We start from the raw sequence: 22,145 nt of genomic DNA, 5'->3' as shown, positions 1-22,145 counted from the left end.
GGGCAGGAGACAAGGGGGGCAGGAATGGGAACAGGTGATACCTCATTGTGCAAAATGGGGGTTTAAGTCAAGATTCTAAAGCATCAGGTCACGCTAGAGTTCAGTTGCTGGGTATTTACAGTGACCATTAAGGAAAGGTCCTGAAGGACAGAAACTATAAGAATAAATCCAGCTGGAGACTGGAGATCACCCAGATTTTGAGAAGCCCATAACTCCGCAGAAACTTGGAGAGCTTTGCTGTAATCAGAGAAAGCTAGTTGGCTAGACAGATCAAAGAGTAGAAGGAAATAAGTGGAGGGCAAAGGTTATGATACATGGAGGGCAAGGGCAAGTTTAAAATCTCCAACATGGGTTGGACTGCAGAGACCTCGTCTGACCTATTGCTCTCCCAAGTCAGGGGCTGAGAGAGATGATGTGCATACTTCTAGCTTAATAGTTTTCCTTTTATCCTTGTCACACAAATAATTATACAAATAACTATGTAATTAACTAGATCGTTGTGATAAGCGCTGTGGAAAAAAAAAAAAAAAAAAAAAAAAAAAAGGATATAACAGGGAGATCTAGCCTAGTCTTGCAGAGACAGGCCACCCTGATGTAAAATCCCAGACTTCAGGGGTGAGCAAGAGGTGGTCCAAAGGAGGAGAGGAAGGACATTCCAGGCCAGAGACTGAACTTCTGCAAGTCTGGAGCTGGGTAGTGCTTTGGGCAACATGCCATAAGGGCAATACATTGCATCATGAGAGCAAGGAGGGGGTGTTGGTGGTGGGAATACGTCAGGAATCTACAAGAACCTGCAGAGGATGGAGGTGAGGGTTGCTTGCTCCAAAGTGCAACAGGAAGCCACTACAGGCTTGGTGGTCAACACACTCTGATTTGGTTTTTAAAATATCTTCTGGTTCTGTATTGAGCTCAGAGTGAATTGCGACACCAACACGCTGATCTTGCAGTCATGTGCAAGAAGTCATGGTCCCTGAACTGGGTCAGTAGCAGTAACCAGGATTAAGTATGTCAAAAAAACTGACAGACTGAGGACCCAGCTTACCTACCACACATGAAGCCCTAGGTTCAGGCCTCAGGGTTGCACAGACTGGACAAGTTGCATGTAACTGTAATCTCAGCACTCAGGAAGTAGAGGCAGGAGAAGCATAAATTTTTTGTTGATGTGTTTGTTTTGTTTTGTTTTGTTTTGTTTTGTTTCTAGGCAGGGTTTCTCTGTATTGTTTTGGAGCCTGTCCTGGAACTAGCTCTGTAGATCAGGCTGGACTCAAACTCACAGAAATCTGCCTGCCTCTGCCTCCTAGAGTGCTGGGATTAAAGGAGTTAATCATCAAGAAGCATACATTTGAGGATATCCTTGTTTACATAATGAGTATAAGGCCAACTTGGGTCATGTCTCACAATACCAAAACAAAACAAAAAGGGGGGCATCAATTTGTTTTCAATCAAAATAATAAGTTCTGTAGCCATTATAAATAACAAGATTCTAAACATTCCCTCCTCCCCCGTCTTTCATCTTCCCCACTGAGGCCTCTAAGTTTGACAGTCTGAGCAGAGTTAGCGCTTCCCACCAGCTCTCATCTTTCCTCAGTGGAAAGTGCAATTTCCACTGCAATGCATCACAGCCCATTGTTCAGGGCTACATAGTACTCTACAGCAGGGCAAGGGGGGGGCAATGTTTTCAGCATTTTTGTTTGATTATTGTGGGATTTTGTTTGTTTGTGTTTTGAGTTAGGGTTTTACTTTGTAGGCCTGGCTACCCTGGAGCTCCCTTTGTAACCAAGGATGGCCTGGAATTCCTGATCCTTTACCTCCTAAGAGCTAGGATTACAAGAAGCTTATAGCACACCCAAACACATTTGCCCCAGACTATAATAGATCTCGCAGATGCCCTGTTCAGTAGCAAAGTTTTAGTAAACGTGAACATTTTACCCTTTTATACTTTCTTTTCAAAATTGATTAATTTGAATAATGAAAACTTACTTTGTTTTAATTTGCATTTTCCCAGGGGATAATGAGAGTAAGCGTTTGATGGGCCCTTGAAACCTCCTGCTGTGAGAGGCTTCTTTGTATCCTGTTCAACTTTCTTTGGGGCTTTCCTCCTTTCTTTGCAAATTGCAGAAAGTCTTTATGTAGACAGCAATGCTTTTCTTTTATTCCCACATGTTTAGCAAGTATTTTCTCAGAAAACTATTTGTATTTTTCCTTTGTTTATGTTACTGTTTGACATCCAAGCCCAATATTCAGGTGTCCATTGTGTCAGTACATGCCTATAACTCCAGAAATCTGGAGGCTGAAGGTTCAAGGCCTGACTGAACTTTATTGCAAAACTATCTCTAAAATAAGTAACAACCAAAAGCATATGGAATATTTTCTTTTCCCCCTTTGTTACTCTCAACAAATTACTTGTGCTTTTACTTTTCAAACTCATTAATTTCTTTCTCTTAACACTTTTTCTAACATTTTTGTATTTTGTTCTTAAAGTAGCTATATCGTTTGGAACATAAGAGATTTTTTTTATATTTCAGGGAACAGGAATCTCCAATGTTTCTAACGATAGATAGAGCTGGGCACAACAACAGTGCACACTTGGGAGGTAGAGGCAGGAGAATCAATTCAAGGTTATTCTCGGCTACAATAGTGAGTTCCAGGCTAGCCTGGGCTGCATGAAACCATATCTCAAAAAAAGAAAAGAAAAGAAAAAGAACAAAGATACACAGCTTTTTATTAGCACCATTTTTGAAACAAATTAATTGAGATGTAATTCATATTCCCCATAATATACCTTTTTAAATCATCAGAGTCTGTTTTAAGATATTTCTATGAATTTGGAAAAGAACTCCATGTCTTTTAGCCATTACCCAGTCACTAGTCTTGGTCCCTGGAAACCGTTAACCTGCCTTCCTTTTCTACACCCCCAAAAGTCCTGAGCATCTCATAGAAATGGAATGACTCTTATGGCTTGTGTGACTATCTTTCTTCACATTATGTTTCCAGCATTCACTCATCTTATGGCATCCCTTTTTATGGCCAAGTGATATTCATTTTTGGTAGATATTCTATTTTCCTTCCATCTTTTGGCTTTTGTGCACAAATGTTTACACGGATACCACATTGTCAATCCTGGGTATATATAGTGTACATAGTGGAGTGAAATTACTGGTCAGATAGTGACTCTGTGTTTAACTTTTTGAGGCACTATCAGGCTGTTTTCCAGAGTGGCTATAGCATTTATGTTCCTGCTAGCATGTGGAAAGATTCTGATATTTGTCTATGTCCTTGCCTATATTTGTTACTGAGGGATTTATTAATAGTTTTTTTTTTCTGTGCATAAGTATTTGGCCTGCATGTATTAAGTACTTGCAATCCTTGCAGAAGCCATAAGAAGGCGTCAGATTCCCTGGAACAGTGGTTACAGACAGTTGTGAGCTACTATGTGGGTGCTGGGAGTATAACCCAGGTTATCTGTAGGAGCTGTAAGTACTATTCACTGTTAAGCATTCTCTCCATCTCCTGTCTGACTTTGAATTGGATCTAATTGGTGGGGTGTTATTGGCTTTTGAGAGCATTTCCCTGATAACCAAAGAGGTTGAGAGTCTTTTAGGTACTTGGTTTTATTATGTATGTCTTCTGTTGGAGATATCTTTGCAGATGACAACACCATTGATTATTTTTTTTCCTCTAATGAGTTGAAATGAACATTTTGTCATAGTTTAAATTACTTTCTGTACTTGGATCCATGAATTAGCCCTCAGATTCTCTGATTTAGTTAATTTCTCTGCCTCATACCATTAGATTATGGGTAGCTTTATAGAAAGTTCATTATCTGATAGCACAAATTCCTTATACAGGCATTCCTCAGATGTGTTTTCATAAGTAACCTTAGATGTTTATTATTTTTCAGATGCATTGCAAATTAGGACTGGTGTGATGGCTCAGGCGGTAAAGTTCTTGCAACACACACATGAGGACCTGAGTTTAGACTCCAGAGTCCATATTAACAAATGAAGTGAATTGTGCATGTCTGTGACCCCAGCACCACAGGCAGACAGGTGGATCTTTGGAGCTTGCTGACCTGTCAGCCTGCTGGGTGGGTGAGCTCCAGGTTCAGTGAGAGAAAATGTCTCAAAAAATAAGACGGAGAACTATTGAGGAAGATACAGGATGTCAGTCTTCTGCCTGTATGTGCATGTGCTCACCCGTATTCACACACCTATGGGAGCATGTGTATAACACACCCACAGATATGTTGCACATGAAACCTTAAGTTCTAAGAGTGTTGAATTAGAGATTCTAAAGAAAAATTGTATCAACTCTATATACTAATTTAGGGAAGACTGTTTTTTTTTTTTTTTATGCAATTCTTTCCTTCCTTTCTTACTTCTCTCTTTTCTTTCTAATGTCTAACGCTCAGACCTTGCCATATGCTTCTGACATAATATTGTCACTTTCTCCAAAGAAGACCTTTACATGTCATACATAGTGCTTCTTGTTTTTATATAACTCCTAGATATTCGATTCCTTCACCACAAATAATCTCTTTAATTCTTTTTATATTTGTAAAGGCCTGAAGATTTTCACTTAGTTATGTGTTTAGCTGCCTTCTCAATTACTGAATTAATTATGTTGCTTTTAAGATAAATTTTATTAGACTTTCTTGTTACACACGACATAGCTTCTAAGTAAACATATTTTATCCTTTAAGAACCAACTATTTATTCTCACTAGTTCATTTTCATATCTTACTGAGTCTCCAGAAAATGTTGAGTAATAGAGGCAGTAATGGGCCTGGCTGAAGCTCAGTGGTAGAGCACACTTACCCACTATATGTGAGTCCCTGGGTTTGAACCCTGGCACTGTACAACGAAACATTTTGTCTATTTCAGTGTCACTGAATGCTTTGTTAGCAACATATGCTGAATCTGGTGACTCTTGGCTTCTGTTTTGGTTATTTTGAGACAGAATCTAACATAGCACAGGCTAGCCTCAAACTGTCTGTGTAGCCAAGGTTGACCTTGAACTCCTGAGCCTCTTATCTCCATTCCACTAGTGCTAGGATTATAGGCATATGCCAGCATGCTAGGTCTGAGTTTTGACATCTGTTGCTATATTTTGTTCTTTTATTTGTTGATGTGGGTATTCATGTAGGTAGATTGTCTAATGCTGACTCAGGTTTGTAGTGTTACAATAAACCTGCTTCTTTTATAGTATGCTATTATGTTGGTACTTTCCTCATCTCCAGTTGGTTAATATCTTATTTCAGGTTTTATACTCCTATCAAGCTGTTCTGTGATTCTTTTCCCCTTTCTTTTAAAAATCAATCTTTATAAGGTTAGGGAATTAAGAAATTGCTAGCTCATAAAACAAACCAGGAAGCTCTCCAACTTTTTATATTGCCTAGTATGGTTTAAATAGCATTAAATTGGGCCTTAAAACACATAAAACTTGCTGTAATATAATCTATGCTTTGAGTTTTAAAATGTTTTAATTGTGATTATATATATATATATATATATATATATATATATATATATATATAAAATCACTGTCTCTATACCCATTACGTGTATAGGTTGGTTGTTCATTCATATTTATATTGTTGTCCAACCATTCTTCTGTCTTGAAATCAGAAGTGGTGTACCTATCAAGCAATAACTCCATATGGCTCTTCCTCCCTGTCCCTGGCAGCAATCATTCTGCCACAAGTCTGAGCACCAGTTTCCCCATGCTCTACATATTGTGAAGTCAAACAGGATTTATCTTTTTGTAACTGGCTTGTTTCACTAACCATTATATCCTGAAGGGTACCCATGTTGTAGCACATTGCTTCTTTTTAAGGTTGAGTAATATTTCACTGTATGGATATACTGCAGTTCACCCACTTTTGTATTGGTGGATTTTGGATTGCCTCCACATTTTGACTATTGTAAACAATGCTGTTGGGCAAACTTGCTTTCAGTTCTTTGGGGGTGTATATCCAAGAATAGAATTGCTAGAGTGTAGGGAATCTTGCTATGTTTTAATGACAGGCTGTTGATTTCTTTTTAAGTCTCTTCCTCTATTGGTTGAATGTGGATTTTGATTTCTATACTTGGTTTTCATAATTGTCTACCTTGCTTGATGTCATCCCTTTTCTCTAGATTTTCACAGGGCTATACATATGTATTTTACAACCTTTTAACTTGTTCTGTACGAGAGATGCTCTCTGTCCCCTGCCCTCTGTGCTCTCTCATTCTCTTCTTGTTTGTATTTGATACTGGGCATTTTTGCTTTCTATATTTCTTAGTCAAGTTTGCCCAGAAGGATTTTTTTTTCTATTTTGTTGGTCTTTTTATCAAAGTAGACTGGGGTTTCAAGTCTTCTTATTAATTATTATTTTTTATATCTTCCATTACTTTCTAGCTTTAACTTGACTGGTTTCCTTCTGTTTTATGGACTTGTTTGTACTTTTTATTTTTAAATAATATTTAATTGCATTTGTTATTGGTGGTGGAGGCATGTGGAAGTCTCAGCACATGTGTAGAGGTCAGAGGACACTTACATGAGTTGGCATTCCTACCCAGTAGGAACCTGGGATTGAACTCAGACCCTTGGTCTTGGAGGCTAGCACTTTAACTAGCTGAACCATTTAGAAGGCCTTTGTCTGTCCTTTTGTAAATTTCCCATGTTGTGTATAAAGATCATTTACTTTAAGTCTTTCTTTCCCACCTCTATTTTCTATTTTCTTTTTTATATTAAAAGCATTTAAGGGTATAGATTTCCCCTCTGACTACAGCTGTGTCTCGTAGGTTCTGCATGGTATGCTGTTGTTGTCATTTCCATTATTAGATAATTTCTATTTTAGGTGTGATCTTATTTTTGATTCAGAAGTAACTCCAGAGTGTATGCTTTCATTTTCAAGTGGTTTATGCTTTTAGGCTTGAAGTTTGCTTTGTTTGACATTAATATTTCTGTTTCTACTCCCTCTCTGCTTGCATTTGCTTGGTATATTTTTCGCCCCTTGCTCTATTTTCAGTCTTTTTTGTCACCTTGTTTTGGGAGAATTTCTTGTAAACAGCATTTGGTTGTATTTTAAATTTTAACTTACTCAGACAATCTGTTTTGCAGTAGGGAAATTCACTCTCTTTGCATTCCCTGTAACATACTGATACATGGAACCTCATTGCCACCAGGGGCAGTGGACAATGGGCCTGCTTTCTTGTTATTGTTCTGGTCAGTTTTTGCAGACAAGGCCTTTCCTATCCTGTCTGTTGGGCAAGTAAAGCAGATTGGAACATAGACTATATAAATGCTAAATACCAGTCTTACGAAGTTACAATAATTTACCCCATATTCTGTTGTTCCAATTCTTTTTTCCAGGACATCTCCTCTACAATGTGCAAGACCTTTTAAAAGTGCTTATGTGTACAGCTCAAGTCCCCTCTGGACACCACTAGATTTCAAGTTCCTGAGAGTAATTTCCTGACAATCCAAGGGTTGAGAGGTGAGATTGATGGGCTAGAAGGATCAATGCCTCCCTACAGTTAGAGCAGCTGTCTCATTCTCTGCCAATGCCACCATGGTGCTGATCTCTACCTTATTTTTTTTTCCATCTTAGCCCAGCAAGGTGACACCTTAGCTTCTAGGGACAGTTATTTCATGAGGGGCTCACAAAGCAGCACGGTAGAGTTCCTAGTTTCTTACTTTCACCACTATTCCCTTCTCAGTCTAGCAGCACATCTGAAACCATTGCTTCCTCCAGACTAGGCCTTGCAGCCTGGCCTAGTGCATTGCCTCTCCCTCAGTTTGCACCCACACACACACATACATATGCTATGGGAACCTCAGCCTGTCTGCTCACGTCCCAGTGTCAGCCATGAACTAGTTCAGTATCTTTCACCAAGATTCTGGGCCCTATGCAAACATGCAGTCTTTGTTGGTATTCTGTAGTAGTTAGGTAGTTAGGTCTCTCTCTCTCTCTGCCTCTCTCTCTCTTTCTCTCTCTCTCTCCCTCCGTGTGTGTGTGTGTGTGTGTGTGTGTGTGTGTGTGTGTATCACTCTCTGGGTCTGTGTCTGTTTGCTGTCTCTCTTTGTTGTTTCTCTGTTCTCTCTGTGTCTGTCTCTGTCTCACTTTGTCCATATCTCTCTGTTTCTCTGGTCTGTTTCTCTCTCTCTCTCTTCCCCCTCCCCCTCTCCTTCTGCTTTCCCCTCCTCCCCCCTTCCCTTTCAGCTGGTCCCTTAAGGTTCATACAGGCTCTTGCCACAGTCAGGATGGCTGCAAAGAGACCTGGGCCTCATGCAGAGTTCCCGATGCTAGTCCATATGGTACTTTGTATCAATTATCAAAAGATGCCACTTTGTATCAATTATCAAAAGATGCCTTTCCTTCTTGGGGTAGGTGCAATTTATGCCAGGCACATGGATTGGGGAGTGGAGGGCAGAGTTTCAGGTTCCAATAGCCCCCTTCACCAATTTTAGGCACGTGAACCTTCCTGGTCATACAGAGAATTAAACATAGAGAGTCTTACCTATTGGGCCTGTAAAAGAAATATACTGTTGGGCTCTGGTTCCAGGCCATATTTTTGACACCCTGGGAAACCTTGGTGTCCTGCCTCTGAGCCCCTATCTTGAAGTATACAGTTCAGAAAAGGAGAACTTCGAGCTGAGCACTGACCCCAGGGCTGACCTCATGCCCCATGTCTCCACAGACTCGAGCACACATCACACAGCAAACACAGCCTTCATGCACACAGCAACTTGGAGGAATGCAGAGCACAGTACCTTTGCAGGATGGACTGTGAGAAACAGGGAAGGGCCTCTGTGGAGAGGGTTACATACGAAAATCACTAAGACAAGAGTGAAGCAAGGGGCATGGTGGTGGCCAGGGGTTCCCAGGACACCAGGAGCCTTAACTGGTAGGTGGAGCACTTCCAAGTTTGTTTATCTGCTGAGCCCTGAAGAGCCACCTCCAATTGTCTGAGCAGGGCATGGGGAGAGAGCTCAGTTGCTGAAATCCTTGTCTCAGGAGACTGGAGTTCCAAGAGCTGAGGAGGAAGAGACAGGAGATCCTTGGGGCTCACTCACTGCCCAGCCAGTCTAGCCTAATTGTTGAGACCTTTTGTCCACAGAGATGGACAGTATTCCTGGAGGTGACATCTGAGATTGTTCTCTGACCTCCAGATACATGAGCCAACCCATATACACACATGTACACGTGCCTGAGTACACGTGCACGTACACACATACACACACCTGTGGGCACACACACACACACACACACAAATGCAGGAACACATGAGTACGCACATGGAAAGATTGTTTAACTTTTTGAAACACATGTATTTGGTTAGTTGCTGGGGCAGAGAACACATGCCATGGAGCACATATGGAGGCCAAAGAGCCACCACCAAGAGTTTATTTTCCTCTTCAGCCGTGTGGGTCCCCAGGATCCAACCCAGGTTCCAGCCTTGGTTGCAACTGCCTTTGCTTGCTGTGCCAACTCACTGTACCCCCTCCCCCCAGTAAGACTGTCAGAGCAGGAGAGGCACAAGGTAACATTTGGCACAAGAAAGATGACAATTCTGGAACTGTTTAGGATGTAGAGAAAAAGGAATTGGCAAACCCACCATGGCACGGATACACCCAGGATCTCAGCACTACTGGGAACCTAAGCAGCCAATTTGGAGGCACCCTCTGAAGAGCCTTCTTTTCATCACTAAATTGAACATAATCTGTGCAATAATTTCAGAAACTTTCCCAGATACTTTGAGACCATTTGCAAAGACGGAGGAGGGCAGGAGGATCAGTGTTACCCTCCCTCTTCTCCCTACCCCTTCATCAGAATGTGTTTTGATAAGTGGGGGCTTGAGTGCAGCATAAGGGCTACTAAGCCCCCACCACCACCAATTAAATTTTTTAAGCCTCCATGGAAGGAGTGAATATTAGTTTCCTGATTTATAAAAGCCAAATGGATTAAGCTCATTCATTGCCCGAGGAAACAAAAAGGAAATCTTCAATACCTCTGTGCACATTGAGAACTTGAACAATACCAGTCTTTGGAAAGCAGAAACCTAATTTGGGGGAATCAATTACCCTCTGTGTCCCTGCCTCTGTGGGCTCTCTCCCTTGCTCCCTCAATAGAGATTTCCTGGGAGGTAAAATGTAGAGTCGGTCCACCATAAGCACACCCCCTCTACAGCTTTGAGGCTGGAGGAAAACTAGGATGGCGTGGGTGGAGTTGCCCTGGTGTCAAGCCTATGTGTAAGTGGGGGTTTTCATATTACAGTGGAGAGCGAGGGTAGTATTGGATGTGGGGAGGTAGTGAGAGGGTAAAGGAGTGGGTGTGGGGTGGAAACTTGGGGTGCATGTAACAAAGCTCAGTGCTGGAGCAGGCAGATGACTGGGGAATTGGTAGACATCGTGGCCTCAACTACTTTCCAGGTTTGCAGCCGCAATCGCTGGGCTATAATGAAAAAGGAAGGGGTAGAATGCCAGGAAGTCACATCCTCAAAGTCATACACAGAAGCATTCTGCATTCCTGTGCTGGGTCTGCAAACTTGGTCCATAGTCACAGACCTAGAGCCACACCCAGATCCAAATCAACTCTCTCTCTCTCTCTCTTTCTCTCTCTCTCTCTCTGTCACACACACACACACACACACACACACACACACACACACACACACACACACACACCCCAAGTCCCACGCTCACATGAGAATGTTCATAGGTTGAAAACTGCATACTCTCACAGCGATGACACAAATGCCACCTTCCCTACTGGTCGTAAACTCTCCCACCCCACTCATTCCACACTCAGGCATGCGGTCACACACACATGCACAGAGTCCCTCACACGCACACACTCTGGCTGTGCTTTTGTGTTTTGTCAGAATTAATGAGAAAAGTTCCCGTGCCCTGCGGGTAATTAGTGTCCTTGGAGTTAAATAAGCTAATGGCGGGCACCTCTGGCCCAAGCAATTATGTTTGTGTATTGAATAATTGATTCAAAGGGGGGAAGGGCCGCTAATCAGATCTGAGCATAATGAATTGATTTAATTAACAGGGGAATCTGAGGGGCCCTGGGAAATGCAAGCTGCACTCTACTGAGGGCAGTGCTGCAGACTGCAAGAGGGAACCCGCGAGCGCGGCTGCAGCGGCTGCTCCGGCCCGGGCTCCGGCCCTAGCTCGGATTCAGGCTCCCGCTCCGCTCCGGCCGGGTCCCTGCAGCTCAGCCCACACCGTTGCCGCCCCGCCCGGCGCCCGCCCCCCAACGCGCCGCGCCCTCGCTCGCTCCTCCTGCGCGCCCTGCCCGCGGCGCTGCGCTCGGGGCGCCGCTCCGTCCGCCCCCGTCGGCGGCCGCGGGGCGCGGGGCCCACGCGCGACCGCAGAAGGCATCGCAGGCGCCCCGTTGGCGACAGTCCGAGCCGCGAGTCTCTGTACATCCTCCGCCCGCCCCCGGTTGGAGTCGCCTGGGGATTATGGTGTTGGACCAGGAGGACGGTAGGTACCCGGGGACAGTTGGGAGCAGCGCGGGCTCTGTCGAGGCTACCTCGACCCCAGTGGCAGAGGCCCAGACACTGGTCCCGACTGCTGTTTGGAGCTGGTTTGGAGTGTGTGTGTGTGTGTGTGCGCGTGTGCGTGTGCGTGTGTGTGTGTGTGTGTATGAATGTGATGAATGTGTGTCGAAGGTGCCAGACTCTGTGTTCTGCGATAAGCAACCCCCACCCCCCCATCCTAGAGCCTGTGAGCAGGGCATGCTCTGGCTGAGAACTTTCTCGCTCCTGCCCCCATCCGGAGCTCACAGAGACCCATGAGGGGCAGGCTTCCCGGTAGTACCCATCGCCAGCCAATTTCTGGGCCTCATTGAGTATTTGAATATTTTTCCACACCTCGGTGTGGAAGATTCCCCTAGAGGATGCTCGGACAACTTGGCTGGTGAAAGTGCATTCTAACTAGCCTTGGGCCCTCCTGTCTCTCACTTACAGTCTGGAGCTACAGGGCCTGCAGTCTCCTGCATGCCATCAGTTCATCCAGACTACTTAAGTAGTGTCCTGATGGTTGCAATTGATGGGTGAACTAGCCAAGAGAAATTTGGCATCCTCAGGGTCTCTGGCGATCAGTTTTTATTAGCAATCTCATATTCTTCTCATTTTTGGCCGTGTGGGTTGGGGTGGGGGGGCAGTTGTCAGGGCCTTAATCTGCAGCCCAGAGTGGTCAAAAACTCACTGTGTAACCCAAGCTGGTTTGGATTCATACTCCTTCTCTTAAACAACCGCACCCCTAAAAAACTGCTGTGAACTTTGTGCCTCACAAAATCTAAGTCTACCCTTGAATCTAACTAACCACCTTCTCTGTCATGGCTCTCTCAAGAAGTCATCTCTGTATCTTCCTCAGGGCTGAGGACAGACAGATACACAGCCATGCCTGGAGTATGACACAGTAGGATAGGAGGCTCAAAAATGTGGGGTTGGGAGCTGCTGATCAGCAGAAAGGGGTCTGTCTGTCTCCTCTTGGTTCTATTAGTTACTTGTCTTATCCTACCATCTCCCTTATGGTGACCGATTGTCCTGGCTTGTCCAGGGCAGTCTATTTGAGCATATAGAATCTTGTAGCACAGGGAACCCTTTCAGTCGTAGGGTAGACCTGGGTCCTCCTAAAACCCTAGCTGTCTGGGGCCTCTTGTACATGGGTGGGGTGGTTTTCATAGAGGGGTGGGGGAGATCTGTGCTGATTTGGCTCAGGCACATCTATGGCCTAACAGTTTGTGACTGCAATTTCTGAGAAGGCCTCTCTAAGGGAGTTTGCTGACAGCACTTGTCCACAATAAGTTGGTTGAGAATTCCTGTGCATATGCTGCTTCTATGCATGGAGGGGAAAAGGTAGGAATCCGAACTTGGCTAGCAAGCATCCTGATGGCACTGCAAATAATGGTTTACTCTGTCCTGTAACTGTCATATGCACAGGGAAAGGGTCCTTGTCACCCTGAATACCTCTCCAGTCACCAGTTGTGAGGTCAGTCTGTAACCCCATCTTGGAGATAACTTCACTGTGCTGAGAGCAGGGCCCTCAGGCTCAGGCATGTTGGCCAGTGTCTGAAGAGTTCTGGATTATCTAGTCTGCCTAGGCCCTTAGGCACCAAGTGAAACTGTCCTCCACCCCCAATGTAGGAACCCTTTTCTCTGGATGTTTCTGCCAGCTACAAGGATGAAGTGCTGGGACCTGTTCAGAAATATGTAAGGCAGCTATCAGCCACCCCCACCATTCTCTTCCAGGCAACCTTGGGGACTGAACAGCTGGTGTCCCCAGAGGCATTTCAAGGGCATTTTGGAACACTCTCGGTGTGTTGAAGTCAGAGTGCTGTCTCGACACCTGTGGAATGTACTGAATGAAAACTGCCTCTTCCAGCCCCAGGGCATCTTAGGATTCCATTCAGACACTGTTGGCATGCCCCTGGACCTGAAAGCTGCCTGAGATGGGGAGGGCAGGAGACTGAGACCCCCCTATGAGCTTAAGGTCACCCCACAAGTGAAGTCCCATCTGGCTCCTTCCTTGGTGTGAGCATCAACATTCGCTAAATCCCCTAAGACTTGCTGGGCAGCACTGCCACTGGGGTTCTTCCTTTAGAACGAATTGGGATGCTATGCTCCTAGCTAGGGTGTAAAGGAAGCCACCTGTGGGGACAAGAAGTCTTCACATATAGCACTAGTCCCCTGCCAATATGCCTGACCTGCTTCTCTAGCTCACTGCCTTGTGCCTCAGGCTTGGGAAGCAGGGGTCCTGATTCCTCAAAGGGATGTCAGCCATGTGGCTGCCTGTTGGGTACCTTGGAAGCTGGGGTGATTTGAGGCTCAGACAAGAGAGTGGGAATGTGGTTCCAGCTAGTTGAGTCCTGATTTGTGGGTCAGGGTCAGACCCTCAGAGCAAGAAGTGAGCCCTGGAGATCAGGGGGAAGGCTACAGAAGGGATATCTCCAGCTAGCTCAGGGGTTTCCTCTTCAAGATGCTGCTCTTGCTGGGCCCTGCACTTGCTACATTGATTGGCCTTGGTTCAGAGCAGGGAGGGGGCTGCACCAAATGGGTGGCGACAGCAACAATGAAGCCCCCCACACACACCTCGAGGGCACAGCTGTAGCTGCAGTGGCAGGGGAGAGATCAAGCCTGCAGTCCTGAGGGACAGCGAGTCTGAGCAAAATGATATATTTAACATCAAATATACTCAAGGACTATTAGGATTAAGTATTCAAGATGAAGGGGAAAGTGAAACCCTCTGAGCTGCAGATGAGGCATCTCATTAGAAACAGCTGCACTTCAGTTTCCTCAAAGCCTGACTTCCCTGCCTTGGAGTGAGGATGGGCTACACCCCCCCCCATACTCTTGTAAAGTGTGGGGGCCTCCCAGGATGGAAGGAGCAAGACAGCCTCCAGATCTCCTTTAACGAGGTAGTGCCCCACCCCACATTGTCTGGAGTACTATTTTACCTTTTCATGGCACTTTTAAAGACAGAGCAGAGGTGGCTTGTTTATAAATAGGGAAACTGAGGCAGCAAGAGAAGTGACTTGCCAGCTCTGTCATTTATTAATTGGCAGCAAATCTGATACCCCCTCCTCCCACTCAGCTTCCTACACCTTGTCAGAGTTCTCTGCAAACTGCCAGGACCAAGCTCCAAACAATTCTATCTGGAGCCCTTCTTTAACTGAAGAAAAAAGCATTTCCACTCCATTTTGGAGCTCTATAGTCTGGGGATGGGCAAAAACCAAAATACCTCTTGGGGTTTTAAAAGTGGGTGGCCTCTCTGGAGTAGGCAGCCTGGGCTAGGTTTTTCAGGGTAGCAGGGTCTAAGAGGAGTATCACTGGACGTGTCTTTCTTCCTGCTGTGTGAATTATGGAGCAAGAATTTGTCAGCTCCACAACAGAATCTTCATTTTCTTCTCTGCTGTATCCCCAGAGCCTTAGAATAGTGTGTGGCACATAGTAAGTGCCCAGTAAATATTTGCAGAAGGAAAAATGCCTTCAGGAATTTATGCTTGCTCAGAGAGAAGCTAAAACAGGACTTGCCCTCTGCACAGAATCAGGATGCTGATGGGTGGTGAGGATGAGGGTAGCAGACACTGCTGTGATCAGGGACAGTCACTGTAGAACTCACAGTAGGAGGTTTTGTGCCCTGCAGAGTAGTTAACTTTGCTAAATAACTATAGCGTCAACTAGAAACCCCAGGCAGAGCTGATAGAGAGGAGTCGTGATCAGAGAAATAGCCCTCCTGTGAGGAAGCAGAAACCAAGGTTGAAGGGGCTGGGGCAGGCAAGGGTCCACCAGACTGGCATGGGAGACTAAGAAGAAACCTTGGGACCCAAGCGCAGTCGTTCGCCGAGCTGGAGCGCAGAGGCCTCCAGGTGGCGCTGCAGAGCCGGGCAACGGCGCGTCTCCACTCCCCATTAACCCGGCAGGGAGGGGGGCCTCGGGAAATGTGTGCATTTATTCAGTAGCAGGAGTGCAAACCTCATACATTGAGGGAGAAAGGCAGCGGGAGTCGGCCGCCGAGATTCCCCCATCTCTTTGAATATAATTTCAGATTGAGATTCAGATTAAATCCGAGGGGAAAACACTTTATGAGGCTGAAAGCTGTGTCGTGCCAGAGCCAGGGTTATGAGCTATCAAATGCAATTACATTAAGACAGATTATACTGGGCAAATTGAGCCATTTAGAAGGTGAGAATCAAAGAAACGGCTCTGATCCTCTCTTCCCCCTTCTCTCTCCCTCTCTCTCTAAATTGCAGTTCGTAGTTCCTTGCAATTCTGAGGCACAAAAGTAGGTGAGACTGCTTTTGTATCTGCGAAGTGCTTCACTCCTGAATGTAATTCTAGCTGAGTGCAATCTAGGTTAAGAGCCGGACAAGCGGGTAATTAGAGCCCGCTCGCTGCCGGAGGACCGGCCTCCCAGCCGAAGCGCGCCCGGAGTCGGCGCCCTTTTCCCGGCCGAGCCGAACAGCGGCTGGACACGGAGCGCCCGAGATGATGGTGCTGGACAAGGAGGACGGTAGGTGGCGGGCAGGGGTCCCGACGCCCCCAACGCCCTCGCCTCGGCGCACGGGATGCCACGCACCGGGACCCAGGCACACAGACACGGGGCCACTCCGGGCTGTGGAACCAGTCGGTGGCCCGGGGCGGGAAGACAGACCCGGGTGGGGTGGGAGAGCTGCTGGCCTAGCACCCCCAGGTCCCGCGGTCCCCGGGCTTGCGGGAGGGGCGAGGCGTTGTGCCCAGGGGCAGCGTGGAGGCTCTGGCTGCCCCCTGGTCTCTGCGCCCTGGAGCTTGGCGCTGAGCGTTTGGTCTGCGGCTGCTCCTCGCTCACCGCAGCCATCACCCCCGCGCCCGCCGCGTAACTCGAGAGGCGCTGAGTGCCCAGCAAATCAGCTTCGGGGAGAATCGGACTAGAGAGCTTGGGGGCCAGCGGGAGCGCGGAGGACCGCGCGAAAACCAGGATGCCTGGTAGAGAGGGGAAGGCCAGCTGGGCCTTCAGGGGCCAGCTGCCCACGGGCATGACTTGGTGAGAGGGACGCCTCCTGTGCTGGCTACTACCCCATATCTCCTTGAATGTGAAGGCGGGAGTTTGAGCCAGAGGAAGAATTGTCCCGCCAAGGGCCAGAGGGAGTGGTTTGAGGGTGGCCTGGATGTATTATGATGGTCAAGTGCCTGGGTGCATTCATGAAGGCTTCAGAACTGAGGTTCACATGGCTATAGTCCGCCACTGGCAGGTGGTCTCATGAGCCTCGAAGTCTTTTTGGCTGGGGGTGCCTTGCAGTAAGTGGCCTCAAAGGTTGGGAAATCCTGGCTGCCTTGGAGGTAAAATGCAGTATGTGTCCTGTGACCTAAGACAGACACCATGGTCCAGGGAATGGCCCTGTAGGTAAGGCATGTGTGTGTTCTGTAGGTATTGTAGGTAGAGCAGGGCAAGATTGATGTCAAGCTCACTGTTGCTGGCATTTGGGTGAGGACTGGAAAGGCTGGGAGTAATGGGACATCCCCAGGAATCCTCCACTGGGTCTGTACCTTCTGTCCACTGAGACACTGTTACCATGGCTACTGCTGAAACCGGAAAGTTAAGTGACTTGCTCAAGGTCATACTGGATGTTCACTTGGCTGCAGTTTCATTTAGCTATCCCAGAGTAACTATACCTTCTGAGACACCAGCAGGAGAGGACCTTTAAAATCTCTGGCCTGGGTGGATGTATGCAGGGAAGACATGGGACCGTTAAGTCCCCGAAGACTGGCTCTTGGCATGAGTGAAGGAAGAGATTAAAGGAGGAATCTAGATGGTTCTGGACTGGCTGGAGGATAACATCATCTTCAGCAGATTCTCCTCTATCCACAGACCCTTCCATAGAGCTCCAGAAAGCCAACAGCACTGGGCTGGATCTGTTTACTATAGCATGCAAAGGAGGAGAGGCCTGAGATCCGGCCAGACAGGGAGAAAAGAGCCATTGATTTGGCTACTTTCAACAGTATTTCCTTATTCTGTGTTACTTCAGGTCAGTCATGCCCAGCTCCACAGCTTTCTTTTTTTACAAGGGTGCAGAGGGCCCTTCTTTGGTGTCTACAGGGACTTGTCACTATGAGAAATCAAGATGCATCTTTGACCAAAGTTATTCCACATTCTTGGCTCCCTAGGCCTAAGCCAAGAATGCAAAAGACCTGAGTTTTGTAGTAGGAGTTCTCCATCCAGGAAGATTAGGTGTATGTTAGCAAAATGGCATTTCTACCTCTACCCAAGATCTGTGCCCTAGAAGGGCTTGGGTTCTGGGGATAATTCTAAAGGCATTGGAAGTCTGCAAACCTTCAGACTGCTGTGTAATTGGATATTCTGGTCATGTGATTCCTTTTACCCCCACCCCAGATCTATAGAGGGGAGCTCAAAATGTCCCTTTTCCCCCTACCTGTACAGCCAAGCAATGTGGTACCCTTCATCATTGGCACTGCTGGTCTATTAGACCCTTGACAACATAAGGAAATGAGGTGGCTGGGGTCCTGGGTGACATCTTCATTGGGGAATGGGGAAAAGCTGTATATACACGCACTTGCCTCTCTGTATACCTACTGTCTAACTTCATATACACTTCTGCCCTCCCAGAATGTGGCCACCTGAACTGCGTCGCAGATGTGGTGCCCTAGGCCTTTGGGATATGTTCCTCAGTGCCTAACACAACACCCAATGTCTGGCAGCAGCAGGATTTCAGGACTCCTATTAGTCTCCCCAACACCATTTTTGTACCTGCCAGCATCTTGTTGAGAGAAGCTGGGCTCCTCTGGTTGAAGTCAGGTCTGCCAGCTGCAGAGGACCAAAGCCCTCTCTCTGCTGGGCTGCAGGGCTTTCATGTTGCACTTCTGAAAGATAATAAAATATCAATCGTTTTGCCCTAGCAACGGGTTTAAGAGACTTTCTGAAGTATTGAATCGTCAGAAAAAAAATTTTTTTTGCTTTTAAGCACAGTGCATTATTAATAAAGTAATCCATTAGGTCGAGCAGTGAAGGGTCACCACAGAGACAGAAAGATCTGTTTTGCAAATGGTTAAACTTCGGGTTTTAAGATTAATTGCTTTCATTTGGACGCTTGCTCTTGGCCTAGCTATCTCCACTTTACTGGAACTCAGGGTCTGAGCTGTCTAAATGCTGCCCGGTCTCCCTGTCAGCAAAAGGGGAGGCAAGCTCCAACTCTCCTGGAAAAACAGCCCTTTCCCTGGCATCTTCAGTTTGGGCTATCACCAGGCTATGGACTTTGAGTGTGGGCGAGGGAGACTGAAGTCCCAGGGGAGCAAAGAAAACTCCTGCCCTGAACCCTACAAATCAAATTTGACCTTCACTGATGGAGAAGAAGCCCCCAAGTGGGGACACACTGAACAGTAAGAGCTTGAACTGTGGGGGCCTGGGCAAGAGAGGATGCTGAGGGCACCCAGCTGAGAGTGCCTGCATGTTCCCAGATGCATGCTGGAGCATGGCTGGTCTGGGTCTAAACTGCCTCTGTAAAAGCCCAGCAGGATGGCTTGGATGACCACAGGAAGCAGCAGGCACATTGTGGAACTAAACACCAGACATGATTCCCAGAGCATTTTTAATAAGTAAAAAATGCTTAAGGAGGAGTGGAGCTGGGCTGAGGAAGACCAGACAGCAGAGTCTTCAATTGTTAATGACTGCTAGGAGCACAGCCTCTCCAGCTGACTCAGTTTGTCTGAGAGGTTGCTGCCAGCAGGACCTCCTGGTCTGTCCCATCATGCCCTAGGCCACAGAAAGTAGAGGCCTCCATGGCCCTGGAGTTGGAGGTGGGGAGTAGGCCCCAGTACTGTTCCATGACAGAGACCCTAGCCCATCAATGAAAAGGCAGAGCCCAGTGGGTACTACATACAGCCTTCAGAGAGCTTGCAAAGGCTTAGCATGGCATGGATGGCAGGGCAGGGCCTCCACCTGGCACTCACCTAGTGCCTGGCAGGAGGTGGGGGGTACCTTCATCCACACCTGCCACAACTAGTCTCCACAGCAGCTCTCTCTGCTGGGAGGCGCCACAAATCCTGAGCAGCAGGACAGTCGCTGCCCCTTCCTGTACAAACTCAGTCAGGCAGAGAGTCTGCAAAGATGGGGCTTCCCCACCCCTCCTGGAACGCTGGGCAAAGAAAGAGGCAGGTGTTCCACTCAGTGCTCCTGCTCCTCCATTCATTTGCCCACAGAGAGGACCGGGGGTGGGGGGGTGGGGGGACAGGGAAACAACATAAATTGGTCTGTCGTCCAGAATCCATGTCTCACTAATGTACCCAGATTAACTCAACTGTAAATTGTCTCCTTGGATGGCGGTGTCTTGCTAAAAGTTTCCCATATGATTCATGATTTGGATTGCTTTTAACGGCTATTGGCTAAGCAAGCTGGTGACTGTACAAGGTGATGCAATTGGCATTAGCGAGGGGAGGCACGGGAGCGTGTAATGCAGTCAATACTGCATTAACTACTGATGCCCAATTACAGGGAGCCTTTCAGGAGCATTAAGACCGAGGGAAGCTGAGATCACTAGCCGCTGCTCGCCTAAAAGCTTCACCCTTTGCGCGCCAGGCCGGGGCTCAGCACTGGCGTGGCCACCTGCTTGGCCTCTGTGGCTGCGGGAGCTGCCTGTCTCCCTTGCTCCCTGTCTGTGAATGTGCCCCACAGACATGTTTTTAGCACATGGCAATATGCTAGGGTCTGCCTCTCACCTCTTCTGAGAATTCATTTCCTCTCCTACCCCTTGTCCCATAGAAATCAGGCCCAGTGACAGTCAGGTCCCACCTTCTTCAATTTAAAGAGCCTCTCAGCATTTATGGATCAGACTTGGAAGTTGTTTACCTTGGTCTCTCACCCTTAGGACAGAAGGATGATTGCTGATGAACATGGGTGGCAGGACCCTCTGTGGCCCTGGGAGAAAGACTCATGAGATTCAGCCTCATCTGGGCTGCCAGCTCCAGGCAACCTGTGTTGGGGAATGGCTGTGGGTGCGTGAGCTGGGCCATCTTTCAGCAGAAGACAATGCTGTGGTGATGCATCTGGGGAAAGTGGAGCCCATGAATGATTTGAGCCATGTTGGAGGAGTTCTAAGCAAATGCAGTTTCAGAGATTTGTGGCAACTGTGCCCGACACATGGCAGACCTCTTGACTTCTCGGGAGGCCAAACTGTTGCTTGAACCAATCCCCCCCCAGGCACAGAACCTCCCAGTAATTTCTGATCAAGGCATTAGACAGACTGAGAGTTAGGACAGTTGGTAAAGAAAGGGGTATAGATATCCACCTCAGTGTACCAACTTATTAGACCTGCTGAAAACTCTACCATTTTGCTGAGCTCTGCCCGTGCAATGTGTTTTCTGCGTGCCATGTTCTGCCCAGAGTCCAGGCTGTTCTGCCTTTGTACCCTCTCACCTCTACAATGAGAACAGCTCCACCTACCTAGATTGTGAGCAGAATTAAATGAGGTACTGGCAGTGCACATACTCTGCCAATGGGAAACTCTATGGCCATGAGGGGCATCACTGCCCCTGCTAGGTTTCAGTACAGTCTGAAATAAGCCCTGGGCTCAGTCCAGTGGCCTGTTCACTAATGAAAACTGGGCCCATCTCACTGTCCTTCCTGGCTTTTGGTCATTGCTGGGAGCTGGGAGACAAACTACCTTTACTTCATACTAGTGTCTGGATTCCCAAGGCAAGTGGCATCATGGGAAAAGCCCTAATGAGCACTTTTCCTAGTCCTTCCATTAATATGGGGTGTAGATTAAGGGCCAGAGAAAGCAAGAGAGCAGTCCATGGTTATGTGGAGAGATATAACCCAGAGCTTTAGTGTCTTTCTGGTTTCCATGTACAGCTGATGTGCCCTATGTCCTGGCCCCAAGGCATGGTGAATCTGGGCTCAGATCACCAGATGAACAGGAACAACATGTCTGTCTGGGTATCCTAGTCATGGCTGACATCCCAGGGGACTGTCCTCAAATGTAAGGCTTCCCAGAAGGTGCCAATAGGTACTCAACCTTCTTGGGCTTTTGGACTGAGAAGGCCCATATATGTTATGACATATAGTTCATCCTGCTTTCCTGCATATCTGAACTGCATGGAGATCAGATACACTGAGGCATACACGAGTCCTCCCAATACTAGGCTTACTAGCTCTTCCTAAAATGAGACCTCATTGCAGGTCCCTACTCATGATACAACCATACCATGAAGGCGACTTGGAATGCTTGCAAGAGCTGATTTTGTGCATTGCTTCCAACTCTGAGCTCAATGGTGTGACATCAGCAGCTTGGAATCAGTTGTGGTACAAATAGTTGTACCAGGGAAACTGGTGAACAGCACATCAGGTCCTTCTCCTGTGTGCTGATGGCTTAGTGTTTCTTAGCACATGGTTAAGTTGTACTTAGGTGGGATTTTGTACCTATCCCTCTCTCTTCTGCCACTACCATCTTCCATCTCATCTACCATCTGTCTCCTGGTGCTTATTACAGCCAGACAACTGACCTCTGCTACTCTGACATTCATTCTGCCAAAGGCTGATTGCCAGCCCAATTGGCACACTAAGCAATGTAAACCTAATACATCCATGCTGGCTTGTGTTCCACATAGTCCCAGTGTTGGCCTCCATTCCTTTGCTCCTGTTGTTCCTCTTGCCCT

General features: G+C 47.0%; 1 protein-coding gene across 2 annotated transcripts in view; it reads left to right on the top strand.

Moving 5' to 3' along the window:
* Positions 1-11,293: 11,293 nt before the first annotated feature.
* The window catches only part of Lmo1 (LIM domain only 1), a 36,605-nt gene continuing 25,753 nt past the window's right edge, over positions 11,294-22,145 (top strand). Inside the window, exons 1-2 of one of the 2 annotated variants that reach the window (XM_051192643.1) lie at positions 11,295-11,478; positions 15,752-16,011. In XM_051192643.1, coding sequence (XP_051048600.1) covers positions 15,987-16,011 — 25 coding nt within the window. In that variant the 5' untranslated portion in view covers positions 11,295-11,478; positions 15,752-15,986. Of the gene's footprint in view, positions 11,479-15,751; positions 16,012-22,145 lie in introns of both variants that reach the window. The other variant, XM_051192644.1, reaches the window with a different exon arrangement.

The sequence above is a fragment of the Phodopus roborovskii genome, unplaced genomic scaffold (genome assembly GCF_943737965.1).
Source record: "Phodopus roborovskii unplaced genomic scaffold, PHOROB, whole genome shotgun sequence".
Taxonomy (NCBI): domain Eukaryota; kingdom Metazoa; phylum Chordata; class Mammalia; order Rodentia; family Cricetidae; genus Phodopus; species Phodopus roborovskii.
Note: the sequence above shows the minus strand (reverse complement) of the source record. Positions and strands in the feature narration are given on the sequence as shown.